This window comes from Trichosurus vulpecula, chromosome 8 (assembly GCF_011100635.1).
Source record: "Trichosurus vulpecula isolate mTriVul1 chromosome 8, mTriVul1.pri, whole genome shotgun sequence".
In the NCBI taxonomy this organism is placed as follows: Eukaryota; Metazoa; Chordata; class Mammalia; order Diprotodontia; family Phalangeridae; genus Trichosurus; species Trichosurus vulpecula.
In genome coordinates, this window is record NC_050580.1 from 122,394,089 (window position 1) to 122,408,650 (window position 14,562).

At 38.9% G+C, this 14,562-nt stretch overlaps 1 protein-coding gene across 1 annotated transcript in view; it reads left to right on the top strand.

Annotated features, from left to right (window-relative positions):
* RASGRF1 (Ras protein specific guanine nucleotide releasing factor 1) overlaps nucleotides 1–14,562 on the top strand; it is a 215,955-nt gene that overhangs the window by 156,620 nt on the left and 44,773 nt on the right. Inside the window, exons 14-16 of the mRNA XM_036737004.1 lie at nucleotides 2,835–3,083; nucleotides 8,259–8,629; nucleotides 12,877–13,002. Coding sequence (XP_036592899.1) covers nucleotides 2,835–3,083; nucleotides 8,259–8,629; nucleotides 12,877–13,002 — 746 coding nt within the window. The remainder of the gene's footprint in view (nucleotides 1–2,834; nucleotides 3,084–8,258; nucleotides 8,630–12,876; nucleotides 13,003–14,562) is intronic.

Genomic DNA, 14,562 nt, shown 5'->3' on the forward strand with positions numbered 1-14,562 from the left:
TCCATGAGCATAATTCTATTTCCTAATTTGTGAGACCCCAAGGTAATCCCAGCTTCTCTCCACAGAGGTCCCTTACTCCCCTCTCCACTTCCCAAACCCTGCCCTGGGAATAGGAGGAGCAGACGAAAAGGGAGACCAGTCTTGTATTTTGTTAATGAGAGTATAATGTCCATTCAGGCTGCAATCTACCTTGGTCAGACTTGTGACATCCAGACTATAGTGTTCTCTCGTAAGCACTACAATTTAAGAAAGATATTGCCACAAATTACAGTATCCGGAGTGGCTGAAAGAACTGACGATGATAAGACTGGTAAAGAGAAAATGTGTATCTAGGGCACAAACACGCACATACTTTTTGATCCTCAGAACAGCCACCCTAGGCTAAAGGCATTCATTGTCTCTTTGCACTTAGTGAGGACATGATCACTGTCTTTTAAGTATTTCATTCATTCAGCAAGCATTTCCTTTTATTGGTCAAACTGTGTGCTAGGTGCTAGGAATAAAAAGACAAAGGAAAACAGTCTCTGCCCTCAACTTGAACAAAAAGAAAAATATATAAAATACAGGAATAGGGATAGAGATTATATGTATGTGTATAAATATATATGCATATGTATATGTATACATGTGTATATACAGATATACATATACATATATGTGTGTGCATGTATCTGTGTGTGTGTATGTGTGTGTGTGTGTGTGTGGCTTGGTGGATAGAGTGCTGAGCCTGGAGTCAGGAAGACCTGAGTTCAAATCCAGCCTCAGACACTTACTAGCTATGTGGCCTTTGACCACATATACTTAACCTTTGTTTGACCAGAAGGCAGGTAGGGGGCTCAGTCGATAGAGCAATGGTGGGCCAAGAGTCAGGAAGACCTGAATTCAAATCTAGTCTCAGATACTTACTAATTATATGACCCTAGACAAGTCACAATTTCGGTTTACCTTAAGCCACTGGAGAAGGAAATGGCAAACCACTCCAGTATCTTTGCCAAGTAAATCCCATAGACAATATGGTTCAAGGGGTCACGAAGAGTTGGACATGACTAAGCAACTGATACAACAACAATACCTATACATGAATGCATATACACATAAGTATGTATATACATATATACCTGTGAGTATATAACTCCCATACCTAGGAGTTTCATAGATAGACAGACAGACAGACGTGTATTGATAGATATACATATATGTAAATATATTCATAGATATACATTTTGAAACTCCTAGATAAAGAAACTCTCTACCAATGCTGGCAGGTACCTTCTCTGCAACTTATCATCTTGGAGAGTTGCCTAGAACATAGAGAGATTAAGTGACTTTCTCAGCCAGAATGTAACAGAAGAGGAACTTGAACTCAGTTCTTTCTAGCTCTGAGGTCAGCTTTCTATTCACTGCACCATGCTGTCTACAAAACATAAATCAAATAACTACAAGGTAATTTGGAAAGGTCACTGTATAGAAAAGGGAATAAGCTTGTTCTGAGCCGACCAGAGAGCAGAAAGAAAACTACCAATAGACAAATACTCATAAAAGCGATTCCAGGATTGAGCAGGAGATAGAGGATGACCTCTCAAGCCCTTCCCAAATCTAATATTCTATAACCCCTTGACATTTCAGTGTTCCTGGTGCAGATGGGCTAGAGCAGGACTTCTATACAGAATTTGTCTTGGCAGAACTAGAGTTTAAACGTATACAACTTATGGGACTACCAAATGAGAAAGGTTTTTCATGCTGTAATGTTGAACATTCCCATACAACCAGTACAGATAGGAAATAAATAAAGGAAAATAAGGGACCAAAAGAAAAGTTGAGTATCCCATATAAGCCCAAGCTGGTCTATTCACTCTCCCTCAAACATACCTGTTCTTACTTCCATTTTTGTGTGAATGTCATCTCACTGAGACAGAATATCCACCATTGCCTCTTGGCTTAACCGAATCCTATAAAACTAGGAGTCATCTCCTGACTGTAAATTCTTATAACTGCTCTAAACCTATATTCTTCATTGAATCATAAAGCCATAGACTATTCAAGTTGGAAGATCTTTAGAGATCATTTAGTCCAACTCCATCATTTTACAAATGAGGAAAATCACCCAAAGTCACACAACTGAGTCAGTAGCAGGATGGGGACTGGAAACCAAGTCTTTAATTTGCCAGACCAATGGTCTTTTTAGTATATTACACTGCATAGAGCTAGTTCAGCAGCAGCTATATTAAAATATGGTCAGTACGGAAATAAGATTTTAACTAGAAAAAACTTTTTTAATATAACTGTATTTGACATTTACTGCCTCATCTTGTCTGCCTTGTCTTCTCATAACTGCCATATTATCTTTTCATGTGTATATATCTTGTCTCCCTAGCTAGGATGCAGGCAAGATCTAGGTCTTATGTTTCTCTGTATCCCTCATAGCACCCAGTATATCCTTGGTATTTAATATATTTAATGAAAATGAAAGTAAATACCAAAACCAACTGGGCCATTAGCAGCTCTCCAAAAGAATGAGAAGTGTTCCACAAAGCTTCCTTGAAGTGAGCCACTCACCTACTTTAACTGAGTAAATTCTTCAAATGAGGAAAAATAAATTCTAATTTATTTCCTTTTTACTACATGTACCACTTAAGAGAGAAACAGCCAGGGCGAAATAAAAAGTGAGTGGGCTACTTTGTGTTTAGTGTTTTGCTCTTTTACAAGATTAATTTATAATTCCCAGGAAACCCTGACTCATGAGACTCTTCCTTTTAGTACTTCATCTTTCTAAAACCGCCCATGTTATCTAAGTGATGCTTAAGGTCCCATTTTTCTTCTATCTTTCCCCACAGGTCAGATGCCTCCCTGTATTGTGATGACGTTGACATCCGATTCAGCAAAACCATGAACTCCTGTAAAGTTCTGCAGATCCGTTATGCCAGCGTAGGGCGACTTCTGGAAAGGCTCACAGACCTAAGGTTCCTGAGCATAGATTTCCTCAACACTTTCTTGCATTCCTACCGGGTGTTCACAACAGCTGTGGTGGTTCTGGACAAACTCATCACAATTTACAAGAAACCTATCAGTGCAATACCTGCAAGGTAAGGCTAGTGAGGTCAATGTTTACACCACTGGAACCATCACCATTGTTACCAGCTACTAGGACCCAAACATATCCCATGCTTCTGAATCTGGGTGCTGAGTACATACTAATCCCTTTCATTGGTGGCTTCATTTCTGTTTTGATTCATGGGTCACCCTGTCAGTTTTAAGGCCAGTAAATCCACTAGGCTATATATTAATTATCAAAAAAAAGTCAAGAAGTTTCATTAGCATTGCTACCTAAGTTCCAAAATCAGGCATCACCAAAAGATGAATGATACATATTTTTTCCTCTTGGATCATAGGATTATAGGTTTAGGTTTGAAAGTTCACTTAAAGACCATCTAGTATAAACCCTTCATTCTACAGTGGTATGTAGCAGAGAAGGATTTAAACCCAAGTCTTCTGAATCCAAATCCAGTGGACCAACTTTTTAGAGCCAAATGAATCATTCTTATGAGGACTCAGAACTCCTTTCTTCTCATAGATCATAGACTCTCAAGTTAGAAAGGATCATAAAATCACTAATCTAGAGCCAGGATGGACCTCAAAGGTCACAGGGTCCAACCTCCTCGTTTTACAGATAGAGAAATTGAGGCCCAGGGAAGTTAAATGACTTGCCCAAGCTCACACATTCTGTCAGAGGCAGGATCTGAACCCAGGTCAGGGAACCCAATGTTTTTCACTGTACCATATTACTCACAGAGGTCATCATTCCCAAAAATTGGCCCTTTTAGAGCTAATGAGGAAACCAGTAGTTTAGCTTTTGGGTTTTTTATACTCATTAACCTGCAAACATTTTTATTATGGGTTTCAGCAGTGCCAATCTATCAAAAAATAACCATTTATTAAGCACCTACTGCGTGCCAGGCGCTATGGCCCACTGATCATGTGACTTGTGCATGATCGGAAAGCCAGGATCGTAGCGATGTCAAATCCTATAATGGAACCCTGATCACTCCAAGTCCAATATTCTTGGTACCAAACCAATGGGTAGAAACAAGATTGATTTAATCATGTCTTGTTCTAGAAATTACTTTTCTAATAAGCAAAAAGAGCACTAAAACAAAGTCTAAACTTAAGGAAATAAAAAACTAGTAAAAGTCCAAATAATGAAACATACCTCCCCCTTCATGAGACAAAGGCCAGTGCCTAGTAGAAAAGAATATTGTATGCGTTGTCAGAAGCTGTCACTGTATCTGGTTTTTTAACTAATTGGTTTTCTTTTTGTCACAAGGAAGGGTTCAATCTGGAAGGGCGGGGTAGAGTGAATTACCAATAGGGACTGGACCTGTGATTTCATAGGGAACTCTCAGGTAAGGAAACTCCTTCTACCAATTCAGGTCAGCCCATCCTCTGAAATTTATCCTCTTAGAGAGCTACCTGGAGCACTGAGAGATTAAGTGATTTGCCTGGGGTCACATAGACACAAACATAACTTGGACTCAGGTCTTCCTGGCTTTGAGGCTGGCTCTCTATCCCCTATGCCATGCCACTTTTCATAGAGTGAAATAATCTTGACATAAAGATAAAAGAAATCAATAAAACTTTTTTAAAAAAACTTTCCTATATTCAGATTTCTTTTAGGCCTTGGATTCTTTGGACTGGGTTTATCTATAGAGGTACTCTACATAAAATGTATATACTTATATGCTAGGACATTACTAGAATACAAATGAATAGAGTGTGAAATTTAATATAACATGAGTCCTATATAAGGACCTACTGGAAGGACCATGTCAAAATTTAATCTTAGCTGGGCATGGTGTTACACACCTGTAATACCTGCTGCTTTAAACCACCTGCTATTGGGGAGGCTGAGGCTGGCAGATCTCTTGAGCTTGGGAGTTGTAAGCTTCAGTGGGCCATGGCTAAGTTCATCAAATATCCATACTAGGTTCAGTATTAATATGGTTAGCCTCTTGGAATAGGAGGGTAGAGCCACCATATTGCCTAAAGAGGGATAAGTCTACCAAGGTCAGAAACAGAGCAGGTCAAACTTCCAGGATCAGAGTGGTATCAGGCCAGTGAGTAGTATATATATTTCTAGTCTGAATGAAATAGGGAGACCTAGTCTTAATTTTTTGTCATTTAAAAAAATTATTAACTGTAATCGTAGCTAGAATGGAGTTCCATAGCACAGACTGACCTCAAAAACTGTTGTCCTATTAAAATTGGGATGTCCAGGAACCTAGTCTGCAGTCAGATTTCCCAGCGATATAAGCCTTTTGAGCTGAGCTAGGACTTACTCATACATCAGTAAAGAATTTGCTTACTGTACCCATAGGAGGTAAGAGAATGTTGAAAAGAGGAAGAAAGCTGGAAAATTCTATTTGCCTGTTTCTACCCCCATGATCGTACCACCCCCCACTATCACCTCTTCATGTACCACACAGTCAGTACCCAGTTCTCTCTTCTGTTCCCCTTTCTAAAGAACTATACTCAATGCAAAAATACTGACCTCAATACCTTTACTGCATGCCTGGCTGAATGCCTTGGAAATAGCTGTTTCTCAAGTGCAACATATTTTCAACTTAAGATTTCATTGGGTACAAGTTGGGTCGGACAAGGAGGAAAAGATTCTTAAGTTTTTTCTTTTACATGCCAGGTTGCACCTCCATAGGGCAGCTAATACATTATCTTGTGGAACCACACTCCATCTGACGGGTGCCATAAAACAAAATTCCAGCCACCAAGCAAACCTTGACAAACACTTCTTCCATCTAGTAGCCCCTAGAAACACCTTCATTGTGTACCCTAAAAGGAAGGGAGGGGCTCCTTCCTTCAGGCTTCAAGAGAACAGAAGCTGTTGGAATGATAACTACTAAGCCCAAAGTGGTCCTCAATCCCTCTTCTGCTACATATTTACATTGCATGACTCTGGAGATATGAGCCATTCAGAGAACAAAGATGTGTAGGCTTTTAAACCTCTTCTCCCCCTTCCTATCCTCAAGTACCCCCCACCCTTCACACAACCTCTTGGTTCCAGGCCCAAAGCCCAAAAGAAGACATGGGAGAGATGGAAAAGGGACATATGGTAAGGGTTGGAAGATATAGTCGACAGAGATATAATGGGTACATGGTCCATGTGCAGACTCCTATTGGTCAAAGAGAACAATTCACTTGTTAGTTATAGCAATGTTCAAGATGGCAAATTGTGAAGATAGCGACATCATGTGGAAGATGCTAGAGAGCTACCTCCAGGCAAATTATTATATCATGCAAGGAAAGTGAAGAGTCTGGAGGAGGCATGGACATTCTATAAGTATTTCCAGTCTGCTAAACACATTTTGAAGTGGAGTCTATCTGATTGGCTGCAGAGGCTTTCGAAAAGGCTTGTATGGTGTATATGCGGACTCCCATTACATACTCCCTGAATTTGACCAGACAGTTCAGGTCAAGCCTCATTGCTGTACTATGGATCCAAGGTCTGATCTCCCAATACTTCAAGCTTATGCAAAGATAATCAGGACCTGGCAAAATAGGCAACTCACACTACCAATACTAACACAAGATTGGACTGGTTGAACTAGAAAGCCACTTTACTAATTTGTAATAAGAAATAGAGTGGTAATAATTTGTAATGAAAATTATAGCACTGATTGACCAATATTTGCATTGGTCAATCAGTGCTTTCTATTCCCAGTAGGTAAACCTACTTTTGAACTTAAATATTTAATTTTCTCAACTGTAAAATGAAAAGATTTGGCTAAACATTACTCAACAAATGCCTACTTATAAAGTGTCTATGGTGTACCAGGCACTATTAGGTGCTAGAAATAGTTAAAAATTAAATAATCCTGACTCTCAAGGAGCTTCCATTCTGTCAGGGAAACAACATGTACAAATATGAGCATATACAGAATAAATACAAAGCAGTTAAGCATAAGATAATTAGGGGAAAGTGGGGGAGGGGATCAGGAAACCCTACATGTAGAAAGTTAGGGAGTCCGCAAAGTAGAGATAAGGAGAAAGGCATGTGGGCAAACCAATACAAAGGCAGAGAGATGAATGAAAGAATGTTGAATGTGAGGAACACAGAGAAGGCCAGTATTACAAGATTGTAAAGTGTGGAAGAGATGATAAAGATAGGTTGGGATCAGGTTTTAAACTTGAAATGCCAGGCAGAGGAGTTTACATTTTATCCTAGAGGGTAATTGGAAACCACTGGAGCTCATTGAGTAGAGAATTGTGCTTTGCAAAAAAAATCATTTTAACAGCTATATGGAGGATGTACTGGAGTGGGAAAAGATGAGGCAAGGAGGTCAATTAATAGACAGTTACAATAGTCTAGGGGAGAGGCAATGAAGGCCTGAAGTAAAGTGGGTGGTAGCTGTGTGAGTAGAGAGAAGAGAAGATATATAAGAGATATTGTGACAATAGAAACATGATTTGATAACAGATTATATGTGGGGTGTGAGGGAAGAGTTGAGAATGAAACTGATGTTGTGAGTGTAACTAGAAGGTTGATGGTACCCTTGACAGTAATTTTAAAGAAAGGAGAATTTGAGGAGAAAGATAATAAATTCTGTTTTGGACATGCTGAGTTTGTGATGCCTGTGGGAGCTCCAGTTTGTGATATCCAAATGCAGCTGGTGCTGTGAGATTCAAGTTCCTGAGAGAATGAGATTGGATAGGTAGATCTGGGAATCATCTGAACAGAGGTGATAATTAAACTTGTTGGAGTTTATGGGGTCACTGAAAGAGAAATTACATAGGGAGAGGTCAGAGGTTGTATAGAGAATGAAGAGGTGCTTTGGTGTACATTCACTGTGAAGGGGTGCGATGTGAATCATGAGCCAGCAAAGGAGAGTTAATAAGGAGGGAGACATCAGATAGGTATGAGGAGAACCAGGAAAGAGTAGTGCTATGAAAACCCAGAGAAGAAAGAGTCACCCTGGAGGAGAGGACGATCAGCAATGTCATGGGTCCCACTCTCTGAACTTCTCTGAGTCTCAATGTCCTCATCTATAAAATGGGTCTATTAACACTCACACTAACTGCCTTGCAGAGTTGTCGTAAGGCATGTGGTTGCAAACAACAGTGGAATATACGAATATGAGCTATTGGCAAGGAACATGTGGCTCTTGGGATGTGGCCAACACAAAAGAATAGAAAAATAGAATCTGACATTCTTTTTGGCAGAAAGAGAATAAATTTTTGTTTCCCAACAGGTCACTGGAGCTCTTATTTGCCAGCGGCCAAAACAACAAGCTTCTGTATGGTGAACCTCCTAAATCCCCAAGAGCTAATCGCAAGTTCTCCTCCCCACCACCTCTGTCCATTACCAAGTCATCTTCACCAAGTAGAAGAAGAAAGCTTTCCTTAAACATTCCCATCATCACTGGAGGGAAGGCCTTGGATCTGGCTGCTTTAAGCTGCTCTTCGAATGGCTATGCAAGCATGTATTCTTCTATGTCACCCTTTAGTAAGACCACGCTGGACATCAGCAAATCATATGTATTCAGTAACTTTCCTAATAAGATACCTGATGAGGGCGAAGGTACAACTGAAAAAATAGAAGACTCAAGTCCCAACAAACAAAGTAAGTTGATTTTTTTAAGAGACTAGGTATCCCTCTCTCATCTAGGTTGGAAATGCAGGAGCTATTCACAGGCCCAATCCCACTACTGTTTGACCTCTCTATTTCCTACCTGAGCTGGTCCACCCATCCTTGAGAACCTGGTGGGACTATCATACTAATTCTGACTATACTGTAGACACCTGATTGGCATAGCCCAATGCAGCTCAGAACTGCGGAGTTCAGGAGATCACCAGTCTCAGCCTCTCTAGTAGCAAGGATTACAGGCACGTATCACCATACCCAGATGTAAGTTGATATTCTTACACAGAGGGTCTTATAACCCAAATTATAAACAAAACTATGATCTGAGCAGAGACCAAGAATAGAGTTGTGAGTTTCAGAAGAAATGTGTAGGAATCATCTAAACAGTGGAATCTAGAAAAGTACAGGTCATTTGGATTTGACCAAAAGATCGGAAGAATTCTGCCATTCTCATGGCAGTCTTAACGAGTCAAAGCTGACCTTAGAACAGCCAAATCTATTGGTTCCAATCCAATTTTCCCTCATTCTTGTAGACTTAGTCAGTGTGTCACTTTGCTTCAGCAATCTATAAATTTCAACCACATTGGACTTCCCAAGCAGAATCATAAAGCTGACAAACAAAAAACAATTTGTGGGTGAAGAAGAAAGATGTAGGTGAGAGGCGTGGGTGAGGCAAAGAGCATGTATTATGTAAAGAATCAGGGGGAAGCCACCAACAGCAGTGGCACTGAGAGCCATGAGTGACGAGGGAAAGCAGATGAATCATAGTACAGAGCTTTGCGGAGGCCAGAAGGCAGATCTACACCCACAGGGTTGGGATTATACAACATGACTAAATAAGGAATTGAAGGAAATTGACCACAAATAGGTATCCTCTGGGAAAGAGGAAGCCAAACACATCACTACCCATCTGCAGTGTGCCCTGTTTTTCCCCACCATAGCTAAATGGGTACATGGTTTTAAATCAAAGTAAAAATAAGTTTTCCATATATATATATCATCAGAGTTCACTGTCAGAGATTTGCCGAGGCTCTGGGAGACTCCCAGAAACTAACCTAAAAGTCATTTAATGGCATCTCAGCTCTATGTTCTGCCTCAGAACTCTCTTCTGCTTGCCCATATGACTTACTGTTCAAATTCAAAGACCGTTACCCAGTTCAACCAAGAATAACTGGCACTTTATTATTCTACACTCCCCTAAACTGAGTCATAATATGAAGCATGACACCAATAATAATTAGTGAGAGATAGAGAGAGAGAGACAGACAGAGAGAGAGAGAGAGAGAGAGAGAGAGAGATTTCTTGTCTAGAGAGCTAATGGGCATTCCCTTTTGTTTTTGATATCTGGGTCTATGATTCTGAGAGAGATCTTGAACCAAGGTACCAGTTATCCACTTTACGTGATATTTCTCTTAATGTAATACCATTTGGAGAAATCATCCTCTAGGTCAGGCCTACAACTAAATTTTAAAAAAAATAGAAATGAGGTAGGAAGGAAGACATATGGGGCAGAGGCATCAAGAAAAATTAATTTAATTTAATTCAACAAACATTTATTAAGTTTCTGCTATGTGAGAGGCATTACACTAGGCTCCATAGATACAAGAACAAATGAATGATACAAGCACAAAATGAACAATATTTCCTGTCCTCAAGGAGCTTGCATTCTACTGAGGAATGAATTAGATTAATTAACTCTAGCCCATTTACCTGTGGACTTGAAAAAAAAAAACAAGAAAGACCTAACAAAAGTCAGGCAATAGACTTTTAAAAAAAGATTAAAACATTATGAATCTCCTTTCTCTATTATCTTTGTTCTCTTTGTGGATAATCTTTAATTCATTCATCCAGTATCCTATTAATATCAAAAAAAACTCTTGAGTGTGTTTGTTGCAAGTAGAACTATATAGCCTACTGGCTTACGAATGCAAATGCCTATGATGGAAAAAAAATATTTGGAGGCCAAATTTGTCTTTCCCTTGATAAAATGATTTATAATGATTTAGGAAATTCTAATAACTATGTATGGTAGCATTCAATTCAGCATAAACCTATTATGTTCAAGGCACTGTTCTAGGTACTGGGGAATACAAAGACACAAACTAAACAATTCCAGCCATCAAGGAGCTGGAATTCTACTGGGAGAATAATCCATATACCAGACAAGCATGGCATAGGGGAGGCATGATGAGGAGTAAATGAAAGGTCCAGACAAAGTATTCTAGGAATATCAGTAGGAGAGAATACTTTCAGCTGGGGGAATCTGGGAGGTAGCACCTGAGCTAAAAGCACCTTGAAAGAAGACAAGGATTCTGAAAGGTTGAGATGAGGAACAAGTGGATTCCAGGCATGGAAAAAGATCACACTATGCAAATTTACAGAGGCAAGTGACAGTCTGTTGAATTCAGGAAATATCTAGCGGTCTAGTTCTGATGAAAAGACAGGGAATGCTTTGATAGCCATGGAAACCCAGATTCTGAACATGGACTCCAAGAAAACCATCTGCCTTAGGGACAAATCAGAACGGAAGTTTCATAACAATGAAAGTTCCAAGAGCACTACATTGTTTGCACTCATTGGCAGGGTTCTTTTATGCATCTGCCTGGATTCTTTTCAAGCATCATAACTGAATTGCTTCATGTTCTTGCCCCATGGGATAGATAGGAGAGAGAGAGAGAGAGAGAGAGAGAGAGAGAGAGAGAGAGAGAGAGAGAGCGCATTTATTAAGTATTTACTATATGCAAGGCACTATGCTAAATTCTTAGGATATAAAAACAAGTAAGGAAACAAGCCAGCTCCTGCCCTCAAGATGCTTAAATTCTAATGAGGGAAGACAAAACATAAAAGAGCTAGAGTGGAGAAGGGAGACAAGGCAGCTGGTAAAGAGGAGAAAAAGAAATTTCAGAGAGTGAGAGACAAGTCAGATGAGTTAGCCATTTCAAATATTTCCAAGCCAATAAAAGTTCAATAGGCCATTTGATCTAGATGTCTAAGTTTTGCCCAGTCACTACATATAGGAGGAGTTCATTTATTATAGCTAGCTATTGATTTTATATTTTAAAAAAGAAAAAGGGCTCTCAGGATATTTACTCAGGAGAAAAAGGGACTTAAATTTATCACTGGTGTGATACAATTCAGTCATCTTAACAACCAAAACAACCACAGCCTCATAACAGTAATGGAATCAACCCCGAAATCAGCAACACCAAATCAGGGTGCCTAGATTTAGTAGCTCCTATAAAGACTTTTGAACATATAGTATAAATAATTATAATTTTTTATAACAGCTATGAAAAACAGCCTGCAAATTAATTAGACCAGACATTTTAAGAAGCAATCTGGCAAGTAAGAATCTTGTTTTAATTCTTGGTAAAACACTTCCAGCTCCATGTCTTCAGGGTACTGACATCTCCTTGTAAGACTGTATGATTCTAGGCCTCTTCTGATACATCTTAGTTCACTAGACCAGAGATTCCCAAACTTTCTTGGTTCATAAGCACTTTAGATTTAGTAATTTTTTCACTCTGCCCCTAGACCAAATGAAATACCTAACAGTTCTGTTCATTAAATAGTTAGGTTGAAAATATTAAATAGCCCACAGCACCCCTGTGAGTTCTCTGGGTTGTGAACAGTTTAGGAACCACAGCATTAGACCATTCTTAAGTCCTTCTATTTTGCAGTCCCAAATCCTGAGTAGCATCCATGAGCACAAGTTGAAGACCATTGCTTGGGCAGAGAGAAGGAAGAGCAGGAAGAAAGCTTACCCCAATCCACTATATGCTACCCTTCTACTTCAATTATTCTTATTAACTAGGTGCTAATCACTTTTGTTTCTATACCACTGAAGGACTGCATGTGCTTTCAGTACCCTGTACATTCTACGTCCTGGTTCAAAACCCTAGTCAGTCACCCCCCTCCCAATTATGGTTCTGACACCTCCTATGGTGAATGAACCACAAATTTACTAGATGATTTGGGGTGGGTTTTCTTAAAAGTCAGTAAGCACAGTAACTATCCACAAAATTATACCTATTAATTTTTCAGATGCAATGCATAGAATCGCTTAAGGGAAGCCCTGAGTTTCATCTGATAGAAAACATGATAATAATTCTCATTCAATGATTATAGAAAAATTTAATTGTTCAACTTTCCAAGATACAGAAATGAATTTACATTTCTTAATGGAAAGGAAGAGCAAAATTAAAGCATTTCTTGTTTTCTCCTAGGCTCAGAAGTCTCAGTAAGAGAAGAGTCAGATAATGATCAAAACCAAAGTGATGATGCAGACACAGAAACTTCACCAACTAAGTCTCCAACTACTCCAAAATCAATCAAAAGCAAAAATGCTTCAGGTATTATTTATTACAAGTCAAAAATGCAAATGCATTCAAAGTGGTTCAATTAAATTAATGAATGAGATTTTATTGGCAATAAAATTAGAGATATTTTATTCTTTGTTTATAAATGAAGGCATTGAACTAGTTTACCTCTTTCGCATCTTTTAGCTCTAAATCTATAATCCTATGATCATTGATGTTTTAATACTAGATTCATGAAGGCAATTGCCATCCCATGGTGCCACTGTAGAAGACAATTTTTGGTCAGCCTACTGTAATATTTCTTGGATTTTTATATTATAAGGATAATCATAAATCTAATCCATCTCAGGCAAATAAACAAGTTTGCCCAATGTTAGAGATCACCAGTGGATATTGACCAGTGTCATAGGCTGAAAAGAACTTTGAGAAGTCCTTTAGTCCATTAAAAAAAATCACCGTATTTCGTGGGTCATAAAGATGCCCTGGGTACATTGCAAAAGGCTGGGTTTCTGGATCCCTCAGGCTATGCACCTGTCACGTTCCTGGGTTCTCACAATCTGTGTACCCAGTTCTTAGTCTGTACTCTGACGGTCAAAGTCATCATGCCACATGTACTTTTCAAAGAGGACAAAGAGAGTCATTAAGGTTAGAAGGGACAGGATAGAAGATAACTAAAAATGGTTTCAAGTTGCAATATGAATTTCCAAAAATAAAATCATTCCCCACAGGAAAAAAAGATAATGTAAAATAGAACTTCATAAATAAGCCATATAAAATTCATGTCAAAGTTGCTGGCATTCTGGACAGAAAGAATGAGTTGATTTACAGAGCCTAGAGGTGCTTATTTTCCAAGAGTAACAGTGAAGAGGTGACATTTTTAAATGTGACAGGGTTAGCCTACAGCTTCCCAAAGTAAGAATTCCAGATTTAGAACTAGAAGGGACCTTAAAGATCTTATCCAGTTTATCTCCTTTGCCATATCTATGAAGAAACTGAGGCCAAGAGGCTATCACTTGAATAAGTTCACATAACCAATAACTGACAGAAATAGGGTTCAAAGCCCAGTCTTCTGATTTCAAAACCTCCCTTCTTTCCACTACACCATATTGAACAATCACATCACCATAAAATGTTTATGATAAACTGATTCTGCAATAACTCTGGCTGACTCAGGTCTTTCCACCCACCTGCATCTACCAGTTCTGCACGTACTCCCATGCATTTAAAGGTGGATCACTCCACAGAAAATATTGACAAACAATATTGTATCTTCTGCCTTCAAATAAGCCTCTATCAGACCCGCCCCAGAGACGTATTAAGCTTAAAAGAAGGGAAAGACAGATAAATGATTTAAAAGACATCTTCATAAATATCTTTCTATTACATGAGAGTGTCAGATAATCATTTTACACCTCTTCTAATGCAAAAACAAAAGGGAACAAATTTATTTTACTATGGTAGCAACTGAATTTATACCTTAAAAATCCCCAATGAAAGACCATATTACTCACTATAAAGACTGTATTAGGAAGATTAAAAATGCCTTTCCCAATTATAAGTCTTTAAGCTTAAAAGAAACACCCAGATAACCAG